This window comes from Sorex araneus, chromosome 1 (assembly GCF_027595985.1).
Source record: "Sorex araneus isolate mSorAra2 chromosome 1, mSorAra2.pri, whole genome shotgun sequence".
NCBI classification, from domain to species: domain Eukaryota; kingdom Metazoa; phylum Chordata; class Mammalia; order Eulipotyphla; family Soricidae; genus Sorex; species Sorex araneus.
Window position 1 is genome coordinate 24,090,501 of NC_073302.1, and position 17,401 is coordinate 24,107,901.

A 17,401-nucleotide genomic window follows, 5' to 3' on the forward strand; every position below is an offset into this window, starting at 1 on the left:
CTGTGGCAACGTGTCCCCAGGAGAGCCGCCCAACAAGCTCAATGTATCTCTTACCGTGTCCATACAAGATAACTAATATTAAGAAGCAGAATTAAGATGTTAATTAAGATGTTAATTAAATTATTGGACTAAGGAGAGGAGAAACACCCCTAGGAGGTATTTCCACCCTTGAGCTGATCAGAGAACAACAAGGGCTTTCATATGTTGATTTTGCTACCTGCAGTGGTGTGGAGGCTACCCCTGATGTGGGGAGTTGGAGAGAGACCAGGGCTGCAAGATGGAAAGATGGAACACAGGGAGACTAGCAAGGGGGAAAGAGGGAGAAAATGTAGGGGAAAAGTGCAGGAATAGGCACCTGGAAAGATGAGAGATGCGACTGCATATGGAGCATGGAGAGATACCAGGGAGAGATAGGAGGAGACGGGAATCAGGGGCAGTGTGAGACTAGAATGAGGGCCTTCGTGTGACTGGAAAGGCGTGTGGGGAGAATGGAATAAATGGCAACTGATCACCAACTAACCTGGCAGCCTCATTCCCTCCTTCTTTTGCCCATGACATGGGCTTCCCCGGGTGGGGCAGTGGCTCGAGTCCACCAAATGCAGGTAGTGAGAGGGAGAGTCACTGGACTCTCCCTCTAGCTGCCTGAAGATTACATAGTATGTCACATTAATTGATTGGCATTTGCTGGACCATCCTTTAATAGATTCACTAGGACTAAATCTCCTTTGGTTGTGGTATATGATTCTCTTTTTGTGGTTGTTTTTATTTTGTTTGGGGGACGACACCTAGCAATGCTCAGGAGTTACTCCTGGTTCTGCACTCAGGAATTACTCCTGGCTGTGTTAAGGGGGATCAAATGGGATGCTGGGGCTCAGTTCTGGGTCAACCTCATGCAGAGTCAACACTCTACCAGCTGCACTATCTCTCTAGACCCTGTCATGTATGATTCTCTTAAATGAGCTACCTAATTCAGCTGGCTAATATTTTGCTTAGATTTTCTGCATCTCAATTACATCTTGCAATTATCAGAGAAATTGGCCTTTAGTCTTAAAATGTGCTCATCTGGCTTTGGTAGCAGGGTAATGTTGACCTTGTCAAATTAGATTTGAAGTGTTTCCTTCTTTCCGTTTTTCAGAAGAGCTTGAGAAGTAAGGCATACATTCTGCTAATGTTTAATAGAATCGATCCTTGTTCTACTCTGCTGTCCTCTGGATCCGTACCAGTTATTAAGGAATCGTGAATTTTCTTGCAGGTCTCTGCCACAGGGCCAAGGGTTCTGGTGACAAAGGAAAGGCGTCTTGCCAAATACCTGGCATCCTGGTGAGCTTAAATTGCAACTTGAGTCTTTTAGGGTTGTGACTGGAAGGGAAATACAACTTTCCGGTTTATAGGGAAAAGTTCCAGAACTTTTTCTGATTGCTTTTGATGACTAACAGCAAATGCAAATGAGCTGAAAGAGTCATATCACATTTCTCAAACAATGCATAAAGATAGGAACTTACACATGGAAGAGTTTTGAGAAAATGGGGCATGAGTTTACTTTTTTGTTGCTGTGGCCCTTAAAACACTAGAAACATCATTAGATATAATCCTAAACACTGGACCAGATTTTTCCATTTCCAGTTTTCCTGCTGGGATGAGTAAATAAACAGATGGAGCAAAAGCTTCAAAGAGAAGCATGAGGAATGTGACAAGGGGGGCTGAGAAAGGATAGTGATTGCTCAAATGTGGAAAAGGGGGTTTTGGGATATTTTGAATAAGAAAGTATTGCCAGAATGACCATTGAAGGCATCATGTCTGAGTCAGATGAGGTGAATGTCTCAGAAGCCAAACAGAGAAAGGCTAAAATCAGGAATGGAAATAAAGGTACATACCCAGATTTTCAACTATATGGAGATGATAAGATCATGACAAATTGAAATAATTTTGAATCACTGTGACTCCAAGAATCCCGTTTTCACCAGAGTGTCCTAACTTCCCTTTAGAGATGTTCTAACATTGGTTCAGATATTCTAGTTGAGAATTGAGAGGTCATTTCTATTAATTATGGCCAATAAATCTTCATGAAATCTAGCAGGTTTAATTGAAAAACAAGAAAGAATGAAGAAGAGGCAGATGGCTCATGAAGTTCAGAGATCTTATTCCATTGTATTCATGAGATAATTTTATTAGATATGCTTGGGAAACTTTTAAAGAAAAGTAGGAAAGCTTCAAGATTTCTAATAAGTCAGTGAGCCTCAACAGGGAAAAAAAGATAAGTGATCAAAATGGTCCTACAGGGTTTTTGTTTGTTTTTGGTTTCTGTTTTATAATATCAGTACCCCTTCTAAGACTGTTGCTTCTTTGCTGCATCTAAGCTGCTACAGATTTCAAGCCATCTCTGAGGCTACATGCTGACTCATGCATTGTTCCCATGTTCTTCATGCTCTTCATGCAGATTCTATAGCAACTTTCTTTGGGATGCTTCTAATTAACCCCATCCTACCACTGCTATGTTTTCAACAGAATAAACTAAGATTAACCTACTTAATTAATTAGGTAGTCTTGATTAAGACTACTTCTCCATGCATCTTAGGACATTGCATTTCTTTGTACCTGTCACGTCTTTAAGTTCCTCATGCCATCAAAAGTTACCATTATTATATTATGGTTATAGTTGCCTCATTGGTGTATTCCATAGGTTAATAGAATTAGATTAGACTCTCATTTAATATAGAATAGGGATTAAGGACTAATATATATATATATATATGTACATATATATATAGAATGGTGGTAATCACACATTCTAGTTACTTCAGTTTTTTTAAATTATATCCATGTGAGAACTATACTTTTGTGGGCAGATAAACATAAATATTTTATTAGGTTTTCCTTTTAATTGGTCATAGTGCCACTGTCCTTCCACCCATCCCTGTACTTAAAATGTGGATAGCAGGAAAGCATAAGAATTAAAAACTCAGATACACATTTTATAAATTCCTTTCTATGTACCAAAATCCTACAAGAAAAAAATTATTGATAAACTCAGGAGGAAGTTAAAAGCAAAGGGACTTTTTCTTCTTTTCTGGTAGCCTTGACATAGAAAATTGTAGAGCAGCCTTTCCCTGACATGGACGACCACATTACAATAAAATGGTACCATGACATGGCTGAGTCACTGTCACTATCACTGCCATCCCGTTCCTCATCAATTTGCTCTAGCAGGCACCAGTAACGTCTCCATTGTGAGACTTGTTGTTACTGTTTTTGGCATATCGAATACGCCATGGGTAGCTTGCCAGGCTCTGCCATGTGGGAGGGATACTCTCAGTAGCTTGCCATGCTCTCTGAGAGGTGTGGAGGAATTGAATCCGGGTCAGCCGTGTGCAAGGGGAATGCCCTATCCACCGCACTATCAGCAGACATGGCTGAGTAGACATCTGAACTGACCTAGAGTTGTGAATGGCTCTTGAATTTTGTATAATTTGAAAATGATTCACAAATTTCTTTAAGCCCCAGGAGGAATAAAGAAGAAGCTGTTGGAAATCAATAAATACTTCTTAGTAGGCAGAGACAGTGACTTAACTCTAAGAGACTGGAGGTGGCTCTTAGAGGGGCTTGTAAAAGAAACTAGCTAAGATAAAGAAGTCTGCACTATTATAGAATTATTGCTGCTGCTGGTGGTGGTGGTTGGGGAGAGAAATGCAGCCAGGGACATCTATTGTGTCTTAACAAGACAAGAGATGAGATCACAATTTCAGCTTTACCAGAGACAGACCAGATGGAGACAGACAGACCTGCATTGTAATTATATCCTGAAACTTCTCATCTTATAATTTTGCCCCCCCCACCATCCTACAATCTTTTCTCAAAAATCAATTCCTTTCTCAAAAATCAACTCTTCTACTACTGTAGTCACATTCAAGCAATTTTAAATCTTATCACTTCTATCCTATTACATCCCATGAACCATTTACTTTCACATTACAGGAATTGCTGGTATTGTTCAGATCTTCATTGCTTTATAGACTTTTGAAATAACCTCCTGCCTGTTTTCCATGTCTCTTAACCTTTTGACATCCAACATCTATTCATTTGATAAATGATACATCTGACCTCTATATATCCTTTAGAGGATATATGAATCCTCTAAAACAGTTAAATGATTTTCCTTTTATTGAAAACTACTACCTATTCTGGGGTTCTCAATAACCAGATCACATTTCCAATTTTTCTTTCCTCTTTCCATTTTCAGTTACCACCATGTTCTAGCCTTACTTATATCCTTCTATTTTCTGAATGTACTTCAAACTTTTAATTTCATATTTATGTCTCCTGTTCAAAAGGTGCCTCTTTCCCAAGAATTCCCTTCAACTCTTCCTCTCTGTTTCGCCTGTTGTGCTTTATCTATGCTTTTGCATGAGGACACACCTTATGTCATGAAACAAGGCAGACATTTCATTGCTTATTATATCATTTATTAATTAATTTTTATCCTTTACCTAACACAATGCCTTATATACAGTGTATTTAATAAATCATGTAGGAGTACTCTATAAACAACAGAGGCTATATAGCTGGTAATAATTTTATTATTTCTTCTTAAATCAGTTTGTATTTACTTTTGGAATTCTTGCCATTCTCTAGCAGAAATTATTTTCCATTAGTGGAAATTCTAGAATAACTCATGTTTCAAGATACTATAAAGATATATTTGTGGAGAAGACACCAAGAAGAGATCCTTAGTTTTGGAATCTATTTTTTTTTTTCATTCATCACCATGTCTTAGAGAATCACCCTTGCTCAGGCCTCCCTCTGAATTTCTCTGTGGTTTCATTAATCTCCTATTAAAAATAACAAACTCTCCTAGAAAATTTCCTGTTGGGATATATCAAAGAAGTGTCCCCCAAAACAACAGGTTCTGGGGAACTAGCCATCAGCAGAGGTTCTACCACTGCATGTCCTTAAAAGTGAGGCCAAGCATGTCTCTGCTGACTGTTCGGCGATAGGCACACCATGAATATAACATGCTTGGCATTTCCTGAGACAGGGTTGATTTCCATCTCTAGGAATTCCACAAATGTTCTCAGAAGCTACTGGGACATTCACATCTTAAAAATAAACCTTTAACCTTTATAAATCAACACAGATATCCTAGAAATCCACGTGTCAGCTCTTTTCCTTGAGAATACCTTATATCCTGCAGTCACTTATATGAAACAGGAAAAAAGGACCACAAGGTGGATCACATATCTATAAATTAAAAATGCACTTAAGATTAATAAACAGCCATACAGAGATTGGCACAAACATGTTTTAAGCATCTGCCTATGTTTCCTTAGAGAGTTTTGAAAAGTTTTAACTCAAAAAAGAAAAGTGAGTGGAAGAATGAAAGAGGATGAGGAGAATAAATGAAAAAAAAGGAATGGAAAAGAGAAAATAAAGAAAGATAAAAGAAAGGAGGAAAGGAAAAAGAAAAGAAAAAGAGATAAAATGCTCTTGTGCATTTGGGTAGGCCTTGAGGATTGATTCATTTTTAGGCAACAAGTCAAACAAAATCAATACCTAGGTCAACCTCCAGATTGTACCCTTGGAGAAGGAATTAGCCTAAGGGACTTGAAATAAGATATCATCACCATTCCCAATGAAAGACATTATGACAATCAATGCAACTCTTTACTAGAGCAAAATAAACATCAAAATCCATCTTACCTGCTATGCTGATGGTGGCTGCTGCCTTTGCAGTAGTGAATTTTTCTCCATGCTTATTTGTAGCTATACATGTGTACAGTCCTGGCTTGGTGATAAAGAGCTGCAGTCTTGAGTCAATAACTCGGTCTTTTACGCTTTCTTGAATGGACCCAGAAGAAACCTAGTGGAGGAAAGGATCACAATATAGGATTAGGTCAAGTATTTTCTAATATGCTGCATCAGTAGACCTGAAAGGAAAAGAATTAGGATTATGGAGATGTGTTCTGTTATAGCTAGTATATCACAAAACTAGCCCTCCTCATGGGGCTGGAGAGACAGTATAGTGGGTAGGATGCTTACCTTGAATGTAGCCAGCCTACATTTGATCCCCATTATCAAATATGGTCCCCTGAGGACCACCAATAGTGATTCCTGAGCTAGAGCCAGGATTAAGTCCTGGACACAGCTGGGTGTAAAAAATAAATTAAAAACAACACCCCCCCTCAAAAAACAGCCCAAATGTTTCCTTCTCTATGTGTATGACTGCGCGATAGGGCTTTGTAGCTCTTACTTCAAGAATTTAGATAGAAGTTATAATGTTTTAGAAAAACAGAGACATGTAAGATTCTTAAAAATATGACCTTGACTAAGCCAGAGCTAGCCTACAAGAGACTGATATACCATAGTCCAATTTTTCCAACTACACTCTGTCGAAATGAGGCATACTATTTTGTCCAGTTATCTTATTTGTCTTTTTATTTTGTACATATCCTACGAGTTTCCATCCATAAGATAAAAACTGACTTTTGTGAGCATCTACTTCAACTGGAAAAATTTCCCAGATCAGATTAAATATTGTGGTATTTCCCCCTGATAAGCAGCTTATGAGAAATTGACAAGGTCAAGAGTAAAATATCTTGAAAAGGCATGTACTCAGATGGGGATTGAAATTGATTATATCATATTTATCTAGAAGTGCAAGTTGTTATGAATTTATGTGTTCAAGTTAGATCGGAAGAACTGCATAATTTGAAACACATTTTAGGCTCTCACTAGCAAGTCAGAGTGAGGAAAAAAAAAGGCTATAGATTTGCAGTCTCCATGCTTGGTCAACATACTTTATACTGCATGGATATTTTGCTTATAAATATAGTACCTTTCCAGTTTGCATAAGTGTATCTGTCAAGCAGTTGTCCTCCGTTCCAAAGTAGTTCCCTCCTTGAAGAAAGATTTCTACAGTCCTTGGAGAAAACTTAGAAATCAGTAATCCTACAAATGCTAATTGGACTCACACTATTTTCATGTTCACACCTAAGTTACTTTTAAACACCTCCTCAAGGTCACTGAAAACATTCTTGGTAGGAAAGAGAAGCAAACTTTAAACTGTATGATCACTCTTCTCTTGGACTTCATCCATGTGTTGAAATAGTTCATCCAAAAATCCAAGAAGTGAGGAGGCGCAATGCTTGATTCCATTGTGGCTCCTCAGTGCTTTTCCTTTTTGCTTCTGAAGGTTTTGCTTGATTCAATTTGTGACTCATGCACAGCAGGTCTTGTTAGTCATAGCTTGAATTTGTTTTTCTTTCTTCATGGATCATCCTCAACCAACAGTTTAGTATTTTGGATGATCTAAAATAAAACAACTCTTCGCCCTTCATTGTGATCTTTTTGCTTCTCAGATTTAAAATATTAAAGGGATTTCAGGATATTTCAGATTATTGCTATGACCTTTAACCACGGTGTCTATAGGCAAAATTGAATAATTGCTTGAGTTGATTATACCTGGTACTCTACCATATTTTCTTGGACAGGGGATATGCCTCATAGGTCAAAGCACAGACCTTGCATATGCAAGGTCCAGAGTTCAATACCTGGCACTCTTTGTCTTTTCTTTTGTACATATCCTACTAGTTTCCATCCATAAGCTGGAAACTTGCTCTTAAGTACTGGTAATAGCCCCCACGACCACAACAAAATGTTAATATGCCCAAGAGACACAGACAGACTAAACTGAGGACAAGCTACTCTCTGCTCTGTGGGCTATATTATTTTTGAGATAATGGCCTCAAAAAAGAAAGGTATAGACTTGCAGTTTTCAAATCGGCATTATAATTATTATCTAAGATACAGTGTATATCAAAGCTTTTGAAACTGGCAAAATAGTATAGACCTGTGTAATATGTTACTAGTACATAAAGAGTGTTTTCTTAAAAGACTTAGTCCCAATTGTGGATAATCTCTTAATTATAATTCCAATAAGATTTGACCTTAACACAGGGAAACTTCTTAGCATTATTCATGTGTATCATAGAAAAATAAATAATAGATTGAAATTGATCATATTGCTTTTTATCAATGTAGCAATAAATTTGACCTCTCTCAACATGGTTACTAAAAGATTCCACATAAAACTTGATATCACTGTCACTGTCATCCCGATTTGCTCGAGTGGGTACCAATAACATCTCCATTGTGAGACTTGTTATTACTGTTTTTGGCAAATTGAACCTACCATGGGTAGCTTGCCAGGCTATGCTGTGAGGGCAAGATACTCTCGGTAGTTTCCCGGGCTCTCTGAGAGGGGCAGAGGAATCCAACCTGGGTCAGTAGCGTGCAAGGCAAACGCCCTATTGGCTGCGCTATCGCTCCAGCCCAAAACTTGATATATGTTATTATTTTAGCTTCTCTATCTAGAAAGACAAGATAACTCTAAAGATTATATACTTCAAACCATAATTACTATCTCCTAAAGGTATGTATAAAACATAGCTAACTCTCCCTTTAAGAAACTATGACTTAGGTATTTGTTTTATGAAATTTTCCTTAAAATAATTCAACTAACACATTTTATAAACAACGTTTATTGGACAAAAAATTATGATTTTCTAAACTTTTAGTTGGAGGTCAAATTTGTGATAGAATTAGCATAACTTTATGCAAATTCAATCACACTAATATAAGAATATTCTATTTCAACTCTTTCTATGCAAAAGAAATGCTATTCACTCTGAAGTTTATCTAAGTTTATACATTCTCATAAACAAATGCAACAACCTTTTCATAAAAAAACAACCTTTCCATAAAAGAAAGCAAAATATTTCTTAATCACGTTGGTACTATTGCTTGTTGTTTTTCCATTCTTCAGCTCTGTTTAAGGCTTCAGTTCACTGTCATGCTCACAGGCAAGGAGAGAAGGAAAATACGCGTCTTTTCAGGGAATTGGTTGTATTTAGCAATAAATTTGTGAAGTTAGTCCACTAACTTGTCGTGAGTGAAAAGTCCGAGTTTGAACTGTTTCCATCTGTGCCAACTAGTTTCCAACTGCATTCATCTCCACTTTGTCCTCCCTCATGGAGATCAGAGCTGTGGTCTCCTCCCTCTTCTCCTCAATAGACTTTTCTGGTTTGCTACTTTTACAACATCTAAATGCCCGAAATTGCCTTCATTTCCTGTGATTTGCGTCAGCATGGGCAAAGTCATCTTGATTTGGACCTTGGCAATATTATCAAGAACAGAACTTGGCTGTAAGAGCGACACTGTCTCTGACCATAAGAACTGCATACCCACTTTTGTTTTCTCCTTGGAGGAAAATTACTGTTGCTTTGTTTCATTTCTGTTTTAAAATCTAAGGCAATGGATCTATTTGCCTTCTATTTTTTTTTGTTTTTGTTCCTTTATTCCTTTCTCTTTTTTTTTGAGAATCACAGCTTGAATAACCGAGTTAGGGTCTCAGTAGGCCTAAATTAACACAAACCATCTGATTTATTACTCTTGAACTGAACATACTTATGTACTTTCCAGTTCTAGCTCACACGAGCATTTTGAAAACACTGAATTCTTGAAGCATTTGTTTTTCCATTTTCTTCATTACTGTTTATACAGAGTAATAAAATTAGTGAAGTCATATCATCAAGCTCCAGTTTTCTTGGGACATATCTTTCCATTACCTTGAGAAGCTAAAAAAAAATTACATAGCTTCCACAAAATAGTCACTAAAGATGTTGCCAAGTAGGATTCAAATTTTAAATGACTCTTGAAATTTAGAGCTCAAGAATGGAGACTACAAGTTACTTTATTAGGACATAATAAAATTATAGAATTGTTGTTATCCTGATGTCCTGTAAGAGAGCATTTCCTTCAGCCTCTTGACAACTCTGTCATTATAGACTTGGAATCAGCTTCTGAAAGGTGAATGAACTACCCCCAACTCACGTCTGCTGATCAGGGGCATTTGCATCATAATTATCCTCACTTTCTACACAGTCTTATTCTATGAAGTACAATTTGACTTTAATCACAGCGGGTAGGGCGTTTGTCTTGCACGAGGCCAACCTGGGTTCTATTCCTCCGTCTCTCTCGGAGAGCCTGGCAAGCTACTGAGAGTGTCCCGCCTGCACAGCAGAGCCTGGAAAGCTACCTGTGGCATATTCCATATGCCAAAAACAGTAATAACAAGTCTCACAACGGAGACATTACTGGTGCCTGCTCTAGCAAATCCATGAACAGCGGGACAACAGTGCTACAGTGCAGTGCTACTATATTTTAAGAAGGTTAATGGTAGACAATTAGATAAGATCAAAAATTCTAATAAAAAATTATTAAAATTTTGGTTTTGCACAAATACAAAAAAAAAAAGCAAAACTTTTCTGTGGGACCCGGAGCAATTGGGGCATTTGCTTTGCATGTGGCTGACCCAGACTCTATCCCTATCATCCCGTAGGGTCCCTGGAGCACTGCCAGGAGTAATTCCTGAGTAAAAGTCAAAAGTAACTTTAGCATCACCAGGTGTGACCCCAAAAGAAAAAACATTATAAGACAAAATAATCTAGCAAGTTGCAAATGTTCTATGGCACTATTGCATTCAATGTCAGTAGTAAGGGGAATGGGAGATTTTAGGAGACTTTCTATATGCACATAGCAGCAGATAGGGGTATCTGTCTATAGAGTTTTGTGCAGATAAAACTTATGAGACTTTCTGTACAGTGTTCCTTTAGTGGACATTTATGGTAATAATTAGAGCTTGAGTAAAATTTATTAAACTAAGTAGACCCTCTTCTGTCCCATTACATAGAAATATGATATAGCATACAGATTAAAATTACTGTAGTTTTAAAGATAATTTTACACAAAAATCTAATAAAGAAGATGAGATGCAGTAATTAACAGTACAGTAGAGGAAATGTGCCTAAGTTTAAAAGAGATTTGCATCTGATCTCCAGTTCTGTATTTTTAATGTAAATGTGTCAACTAATTATGTAAGACTGACATAATATTGTTAACTAAATCTTACACTTAAACCTTATGAAAAATAAGAGCCCATTAAAAGTATAGACCAATTACATTTTAAAGTAAATGCAATAATCTTAAAAGTAAGTTGAAACACAAAAAGCGATACCTTCAAAAAAGAAACATGGTTCAGCATAAAGAGAAGACTTATCATTTAAAGTGAAAAACTTGGCCGGATGGATAGTACAACGGGGTGGGGTATTTGCCTTGCAACAGTCAAGCAAAGGTCAAGCTGTGGCAACCTATATGGTATCCCGAGCCTGCCAGGAGTGATCCTGAGCACAGAGCCAGGAGTAAATCTTGAGCATGCTAAATATGAGCCAAAAACCAAAAGAAAAAGAAGAAATAGGAAAAAGAAAAGGAAAAAAGCTACAGGACCAGGGATGTGACTCAGTGGTAAATTCATGCCTTGCATGCAGCATGCACAATCTTTGATCTTTGGTGCAAAGACTCTGCAAAATGGCGGTGCAATAGAGAACCAATGACTGAGACCAATGTAACTCTATAGCTCTATGGTCTATTCTTGAATTTCATCAACAATGGTCACATCCCCGGATGTGACCCCATACAGATGGTACTCACAGCAATTCCATTTTCAATCCAGGTGACGGTGGGGACAGGGATGCCTGTTGCTGTACAACGTAGCGTCACAAAGGAGCCAAAGGTGACATTGTGGGATTCAGGAGCTCGCAGGATTCTTGCAAAAACTGTTAGGAAAAGAGAAGTGGTAAATGACTCTTTCTATTGGACGGAAAGTAAAAAAGAAAGAAAGAAAAAAGAGAAAGAGAAAGAAAGAGAGAGAGAAAGAGAAGGAAGAGAAAAGGAAGGAAGGAAGAAAGGAAGGAAGGAAGGAAGGAGGAAGGAAGGAAGGAAGGAAGGAAGGAAGGAAGGAAGGAAGGAAGGAAGGAAGGAAGGAAGGAAGGAAGGAAGGAAGGAAGGAAGGAAGAAAGGAAGGAAGGGAGGGAGGGAAGAAAGGAGGGAGGGAGGGAAAGAGAAAAAAAGAGAAAAAAAGAAAGAAAGAAAGAAAGAAAGAAAGAAAGAAAGAAAGAAAGAAAGAAAGAAAGAAAGAAAGAAAGGAAGGAAGGAAGGAAGGAAGGAAGGAAGGAAAAGAAAGAAAGAAAGAAAGAAAGAAAGAAAGAAAGAAAGAAAGAAAGAAAGAAAGAAAGAAAGAAAGAAAGAAAGAAAGAAAGAAAGAAAGAAAGAAAGAAAGAAAGAAAAGGAAGAAAATTGAGTTATAGTCTCATATAAAACCTTTCAAATATTCCCTTTGTCTTAAGAACAACATCCTACACCATACCCTGACCTTGCATCCACTAAGCCTGTGACCTTCACCACTGCAGGAAATGCCAAGTTTGTTCTCGTCCATATGAGATGAGAGCTTGACTGTACCTAAAGCATCTATCCCTTAGTTCTTCAAACAGCAAGTTCAAGGTGTCTTCAAACTCTATTTAAATGGCTTTTTCTCAGAGTGGTCCTACTTAATCATCAAACTTTTATCACTTTCTTTATCTTTACAGATCTTACTTTCTGAAATTTTTTTTTTTGCTTACTGTCTGCTTTCCCCAGTAAACTATAAATTCTCGGCAAACCAAATATATGTCTGTAATGTCTAATACCAAGAATTGGGGACCCTATCCTGTTATTTGCACTTGACTCTCGAATTATGGAGACTGACTTGGTGGTAAGGGCAAAGAAGAGAGTGAGGGGCTGGAGTAATAGTACAGCAGGTAGGATGTTTGCCTTGCATATGGCCAACCTGGGTTAAACTCCCACCATCTCGTATGGTCCCTTGAGTAATTCCTGAGTGCAGAGTCAGGAGTAGCTCCTGCGCACCACCAGGTGTGGCCCAAAATCAAAACCATAAAGAGATAAAACAGAAGAAAAAGAGAATTTGAGATCCTAGCAAACAAGGTTCAAAGGTGAAATGGAAAATAATAAATTACAAATATGTTTGATGAAACTGAAGCAAGTGTTCGAGACTTGACACCTGCTGTCCCTATTGAAAATTCTACATTTCTCAAGTAGACAAGAGTTGCATCTGGGCACATCGTTGCACTCTGAAGATTCAGAGTGTACAACGTGGCCAATTATAATATCAGATAGAAAATTAAATCATCATCACCCTAGAATTCCATATCTTAAATTTATTTCATAATATACTGATTCATTCCTTATCAGAACCTTTTGGGGGTTGATTGGAGGGCAAAGGAATGTTCATAAAGAAGTAGCTTCATGAGTATGAGATTTTGCTGGCAAACTATTGGCTTTCTCCAAGGGGCCAAATGTACCTGTGGTTGACTATGGTTTCCATTAAATTTAGTTACTTTAAGAGAAAAAAAGCCAGAAATTTGAACTCTCTTGAGCAACCATAGTCTTGTCAAAAGCTAAACTTACCTCTTTTATCAAAATTGAAAGACAGTTTCTAACTAGTCTTATCCCTTGAAGGAAGTCTGAAAATGTCTTGTGTGTTTCCACTCAGATTTTTTTAAAATTACAATACAGTTGCCATTCTTAGTCTTGCTTATGATTCTTTATAGTACTTAGCATGATGTTATTATAATTATTTTTTAAAAGTCTTTCCTTCTGGAATATAAGTAGTTCAAAGGCAGAGTTTGCATGGTATATGGTAGAAACTTCACAAATATTTGTTCAGTGAATGAGTTTTCTCTGCTTGTTGAAATTAGAAAGAGACATATGCATGTTTTGTGTATCCCAGACTCTCTGAGTCACCATTTTTTTTAGTTACCCTGCAAATGAAGGTTTGGGTTAATTTACATAAATTATATTACCCAGGTCAGCTTTCTTCTTCCTATAATTTACAGTGAAAGAGAAAGAGTGGGAAGGGCTGGGGTGGGGGAGAGTAAATAAAACAGAAGTTATGTTAGTCCAGTTCTCAGATGAAGGAATAGAAAACATTATTTTTAATTCAGCCCATGAGCAATAAGTCATATATTTGTATACTTATAATTATTTGTTACTTCTTCCAAGCATGAAGGTAAAGAGATGAGGAAAGAAATTAAGACATGTTTAGCAAATGTTGAAAACAATAGAACCAGTTGTAATTTGAAAAATAACTCAGACTAATCTTTATGGATAATAACGTATCTGTAATCATAAGCTTACGCATAATTCAACACTAAATTCCATTTAGCAGTAGTCACAAATGGAAAATATGTTCTAGATCTAGAAAATGTATTCTATGTCATCAAATTTTCTTGTTGAATATACATTGAATATCCCTATTTTGCTTTTTATTTTTCATGAAAAAAATATAAAAATGTTTTTGTCATATAAACAACTAACTTGTTTAATGAGACACCAAACTACTTAGCAATTTGAAAAATATTTACAATTATTTTGATGTCAACTTTTAAAAAGGAAAGATGATCTAACTCTTTTTTCTGCATAAACTATTATCTGTAATCCTTCATTTGTTCTGGACTCTGTCCCCTTACTTTCATTTTTTTTTTTTTTTTGCTTTTTGGGTCACACCCGGCAATGCACAGGGGTCACTCCTGGCTCTACAGACTCAGGAATTACTCCTGGCTGTTCTGGGGGACCATATGGGATGCTGGAAATCGAACCCGGGTTGGCCACGTGCAAGGCAAACACCCTACCCGCTGTGCTATCGCTCCAGTCCCTCCTTACTTTCTTGTGGACAGGTAAGTTATTGTTCATCTGTAACACCGGAAATAGAAGTGATATATTTATCCCTGGTTTTCTGTCAGAGGACCTATTCATGAGTTTGGGGCTTTCATTTATTTGGAACATATTTGCAGTACTAACTGCAGATTGAGAACTTCATAAGTTCAACTGCAGATTGAGAACTTCATTAGGTTCAAGCAAGTAGTGATTCCAAAATCCTTAGTAACAACCATGTCACAACACCCCCACTCTTTTTCTTCCCTTCTGTTTGTCACAGCACTTTCAGATACATAGTCATCTTATTGTTTGGTATTTTAATGGGGGACCTAATTAGTAATAAAGAGATTTATTTCACATTATTGCACTGGTGATATAACAAAAAGTCCAGCGGGCAGGGAGTCCATATTGACCAAAATTAGTGAGCAGTTTGGCTTGAGATGAATTAGTTTTCTTTTCTTGGTAAGGAAACAGGACCAGAGGAACACGAGTCCCTTATAAATTCTCTCTCTGAGCAATTATGTCAATGCATACAATCAGCTCACATGGATTTTCCTTTCCTTTCCTTTCCTTTCCTTTCCTTTCCTTTCCTTTCCTTTCCTTTCCTTTCCTTTCCTTTCCTTTCCTTTCCTTTCCTTTCCTTTCCTTTCCTTTCCTTTCCTTTCCTTTCCTTTCCTTTTCTCTTTTTTATAATTTCCTACTTTCCCTTTCTTGAAGATTACTTCACTCAAACCAGCAATGACCAAAAGGAGTGAATTAAAAATAATTAATAAAAATTATTACTTAGAAGCAGGTGAAATGATTTATCTAAATTTAGTTATTGCCTCCTGATGTTTAGAAACAGAAGTCTCACATAAGTTATTCCAAATACTAAGATACAGAGATGCTGTTACAAATAACGCCAGCCTAAAGTTTTCTGCTAGAGACAAGCAGTGTTATATGAGAATGTATGGATTCTATCCAAAAATGTCAAAATGTTGCTAGAAACACACCATATTTCTTGTTAATGAGAATGGAATGTGCTCTGTTTGAGGGAAAACTGTCTTGGTCTAGTAGAATTTTTCCCAAATATATTTGATCTCTAGTCACTTTTTACTAGGCACATGCCTCTAAATAGATATTTCTGAGTGCAACTAAAATTAACCTAATTTTGGTGGATTTGGTGTGATTTAGTGCACTGGTATAATACTTCTTGTACTCATGAAGTAATAACAATTAAAAAAACTAAACTGGCACCTTGACATCTTTTGCCTCTTTAAATTTCTAAGCTCCCCCATTTTTTCATCCAAGTTTCTATTCAAATCTGCCCATGATTTATATTCTCCTGTTTATTTATGTAATTTTAGTTTGTTTGTATGTTTAGAGTTTGGGTACTATGTAAGGCTAAACTTTATCTGTTGACCCTATCTTAAAAGAAAATAGTCAATAAATATGTTATGTAACTGAACAATCGATGATTTATTAACACTTCTAAATGCCATGACAATATCCCCCATATATATTTTGTTACTCTTCCACAAAATAATGGCACTTTTCTGGTAAGATCAGTAAAGAAAAGCAATGAAGTGGAATCATACATAAATAAAGCCAAAAAAATACCTTTAGTATCTTGCTCAGGTTCACTCTCTTCTATTAATAGAAACAAGACAAACCAAATGAACAAACACAATAAACATACAAACAAAAACAAGCATCATAAAAAGGAAAATTTCAACCAGAAAGCATCAACAGTGCAAGATTAATTCTACTTTGTTTCTTATTTTAATAAGAAGCCAACAAACCCAAAAGTCAAGAGAAACATTTGACTTTTGCAAAGCAGATTATCCAATGACACAAGAAATGTAAATTTTTACTTTCAGTCAGGCAGCATTACATAGAAAATAAATCAGGGCATACAGCAGACCGTAGCTCATTCATGCATTTTTATCTTAATTTGACAATAACTCTTTCTTTAAAGACCACAGACTGCCTACTATCCCGATAAATTATGTCTGCCCTTGTAGCTTGCCTTAGGATGCCCTGCTGTGAAGTCAGTGATGTTGAATCTGGGATCTCAGCTATCATTTCTATGGCAATAGACTCCTGTTGTGGTAAACAGAGGATTAGGGGTTTTGTGTAGAACAGAGCCTACCACCAACAGAGAGTCCTTTGCATCAACATATTCAGTAAGCAGAAAGAAGCAAAGCGTTTTCCTCTTAGAAGCTGTCAGTGAAGCAGGCTACCAAGAAAAAAGGCAGAATATCTAAACTGGGTAGTTAATTAAGAATTTTTTCAAAAATTCTCGAAAAGACAGTGATCAGGTTAAGTATTCCAAAATGTCTAATATAACACACAGAGAGATTCTTCCCAGAGTTCCTTTTCTTTCTTGAAAGCTGGTTGGTTTGTGTCAGCTTAGCTTTTTTTTTTTTAATTGGTGATAAGCCAACTGCAATATTGGTTTATAGTATAAAATAGCAATGTTATTGTTTATGACTTTTAATGATGAGATTACATTTGCAAAGTTCATTCCAGCTTGTGGATATTTTCACATCCACTGTTCATGATCTTATTTAACCCTTATTTAACCCTTACTATCCCTGTGATTGGACAGAACTTGATGTTTTCAGCCCATTTTCCAGACAACGAGTCAGAGAATTAGATTTACATCAGGTGCAGAGACAGAAATGTTCAGGTCTTCTGTTCTAATCTAGTAATGCAGTGAGAGGTCCTCATTTTTAAAAGAAGGACCTGATTCTTTTAAATTCAAGTGAACTTATACTTTGTGATTCAGATTTTACTCTGAATTTTGCCTTCTAGAACT

General features: G+C 36.8%; 1 protein-coding gene across 5 annotated transcripts in view; it reads right to left on the bottom strand.

Moving 5' to 3' along the window:
* MUSK (muscle associated receptor tyrosine kinase) overlaps positions 1-17,401 on the bottom strand; it is an 82,911-nt gene that overhangs the window by 22,651 nt on the left and 42,859 nt on the right. For 3 of the 5 annotated variants that reach the window (XM_004600298.2, XM_004600296.2, XM_004600295.2), the window contains exons 6-7: positions 11,542-11,666; positions 5,695-5,854 (exon numbers count right to left, since the gene is read on the bottom strand). In XM_004600298.2, coding sequence (XP_004600355.1) covers positions 5,695-5,854; positions 11,542-11,666 — 285 coding nt within the window. Of the gene's footprint in view, positions 1-5,694; positions 5,855-11,541; positions 11,667-16,200; positions 16,231-17,401 lie in introns of all 5 variants that reach the window. The other 2 variants (XM_004600297.2, XM_004600294.2) reach the window with 1 other exon arrangement.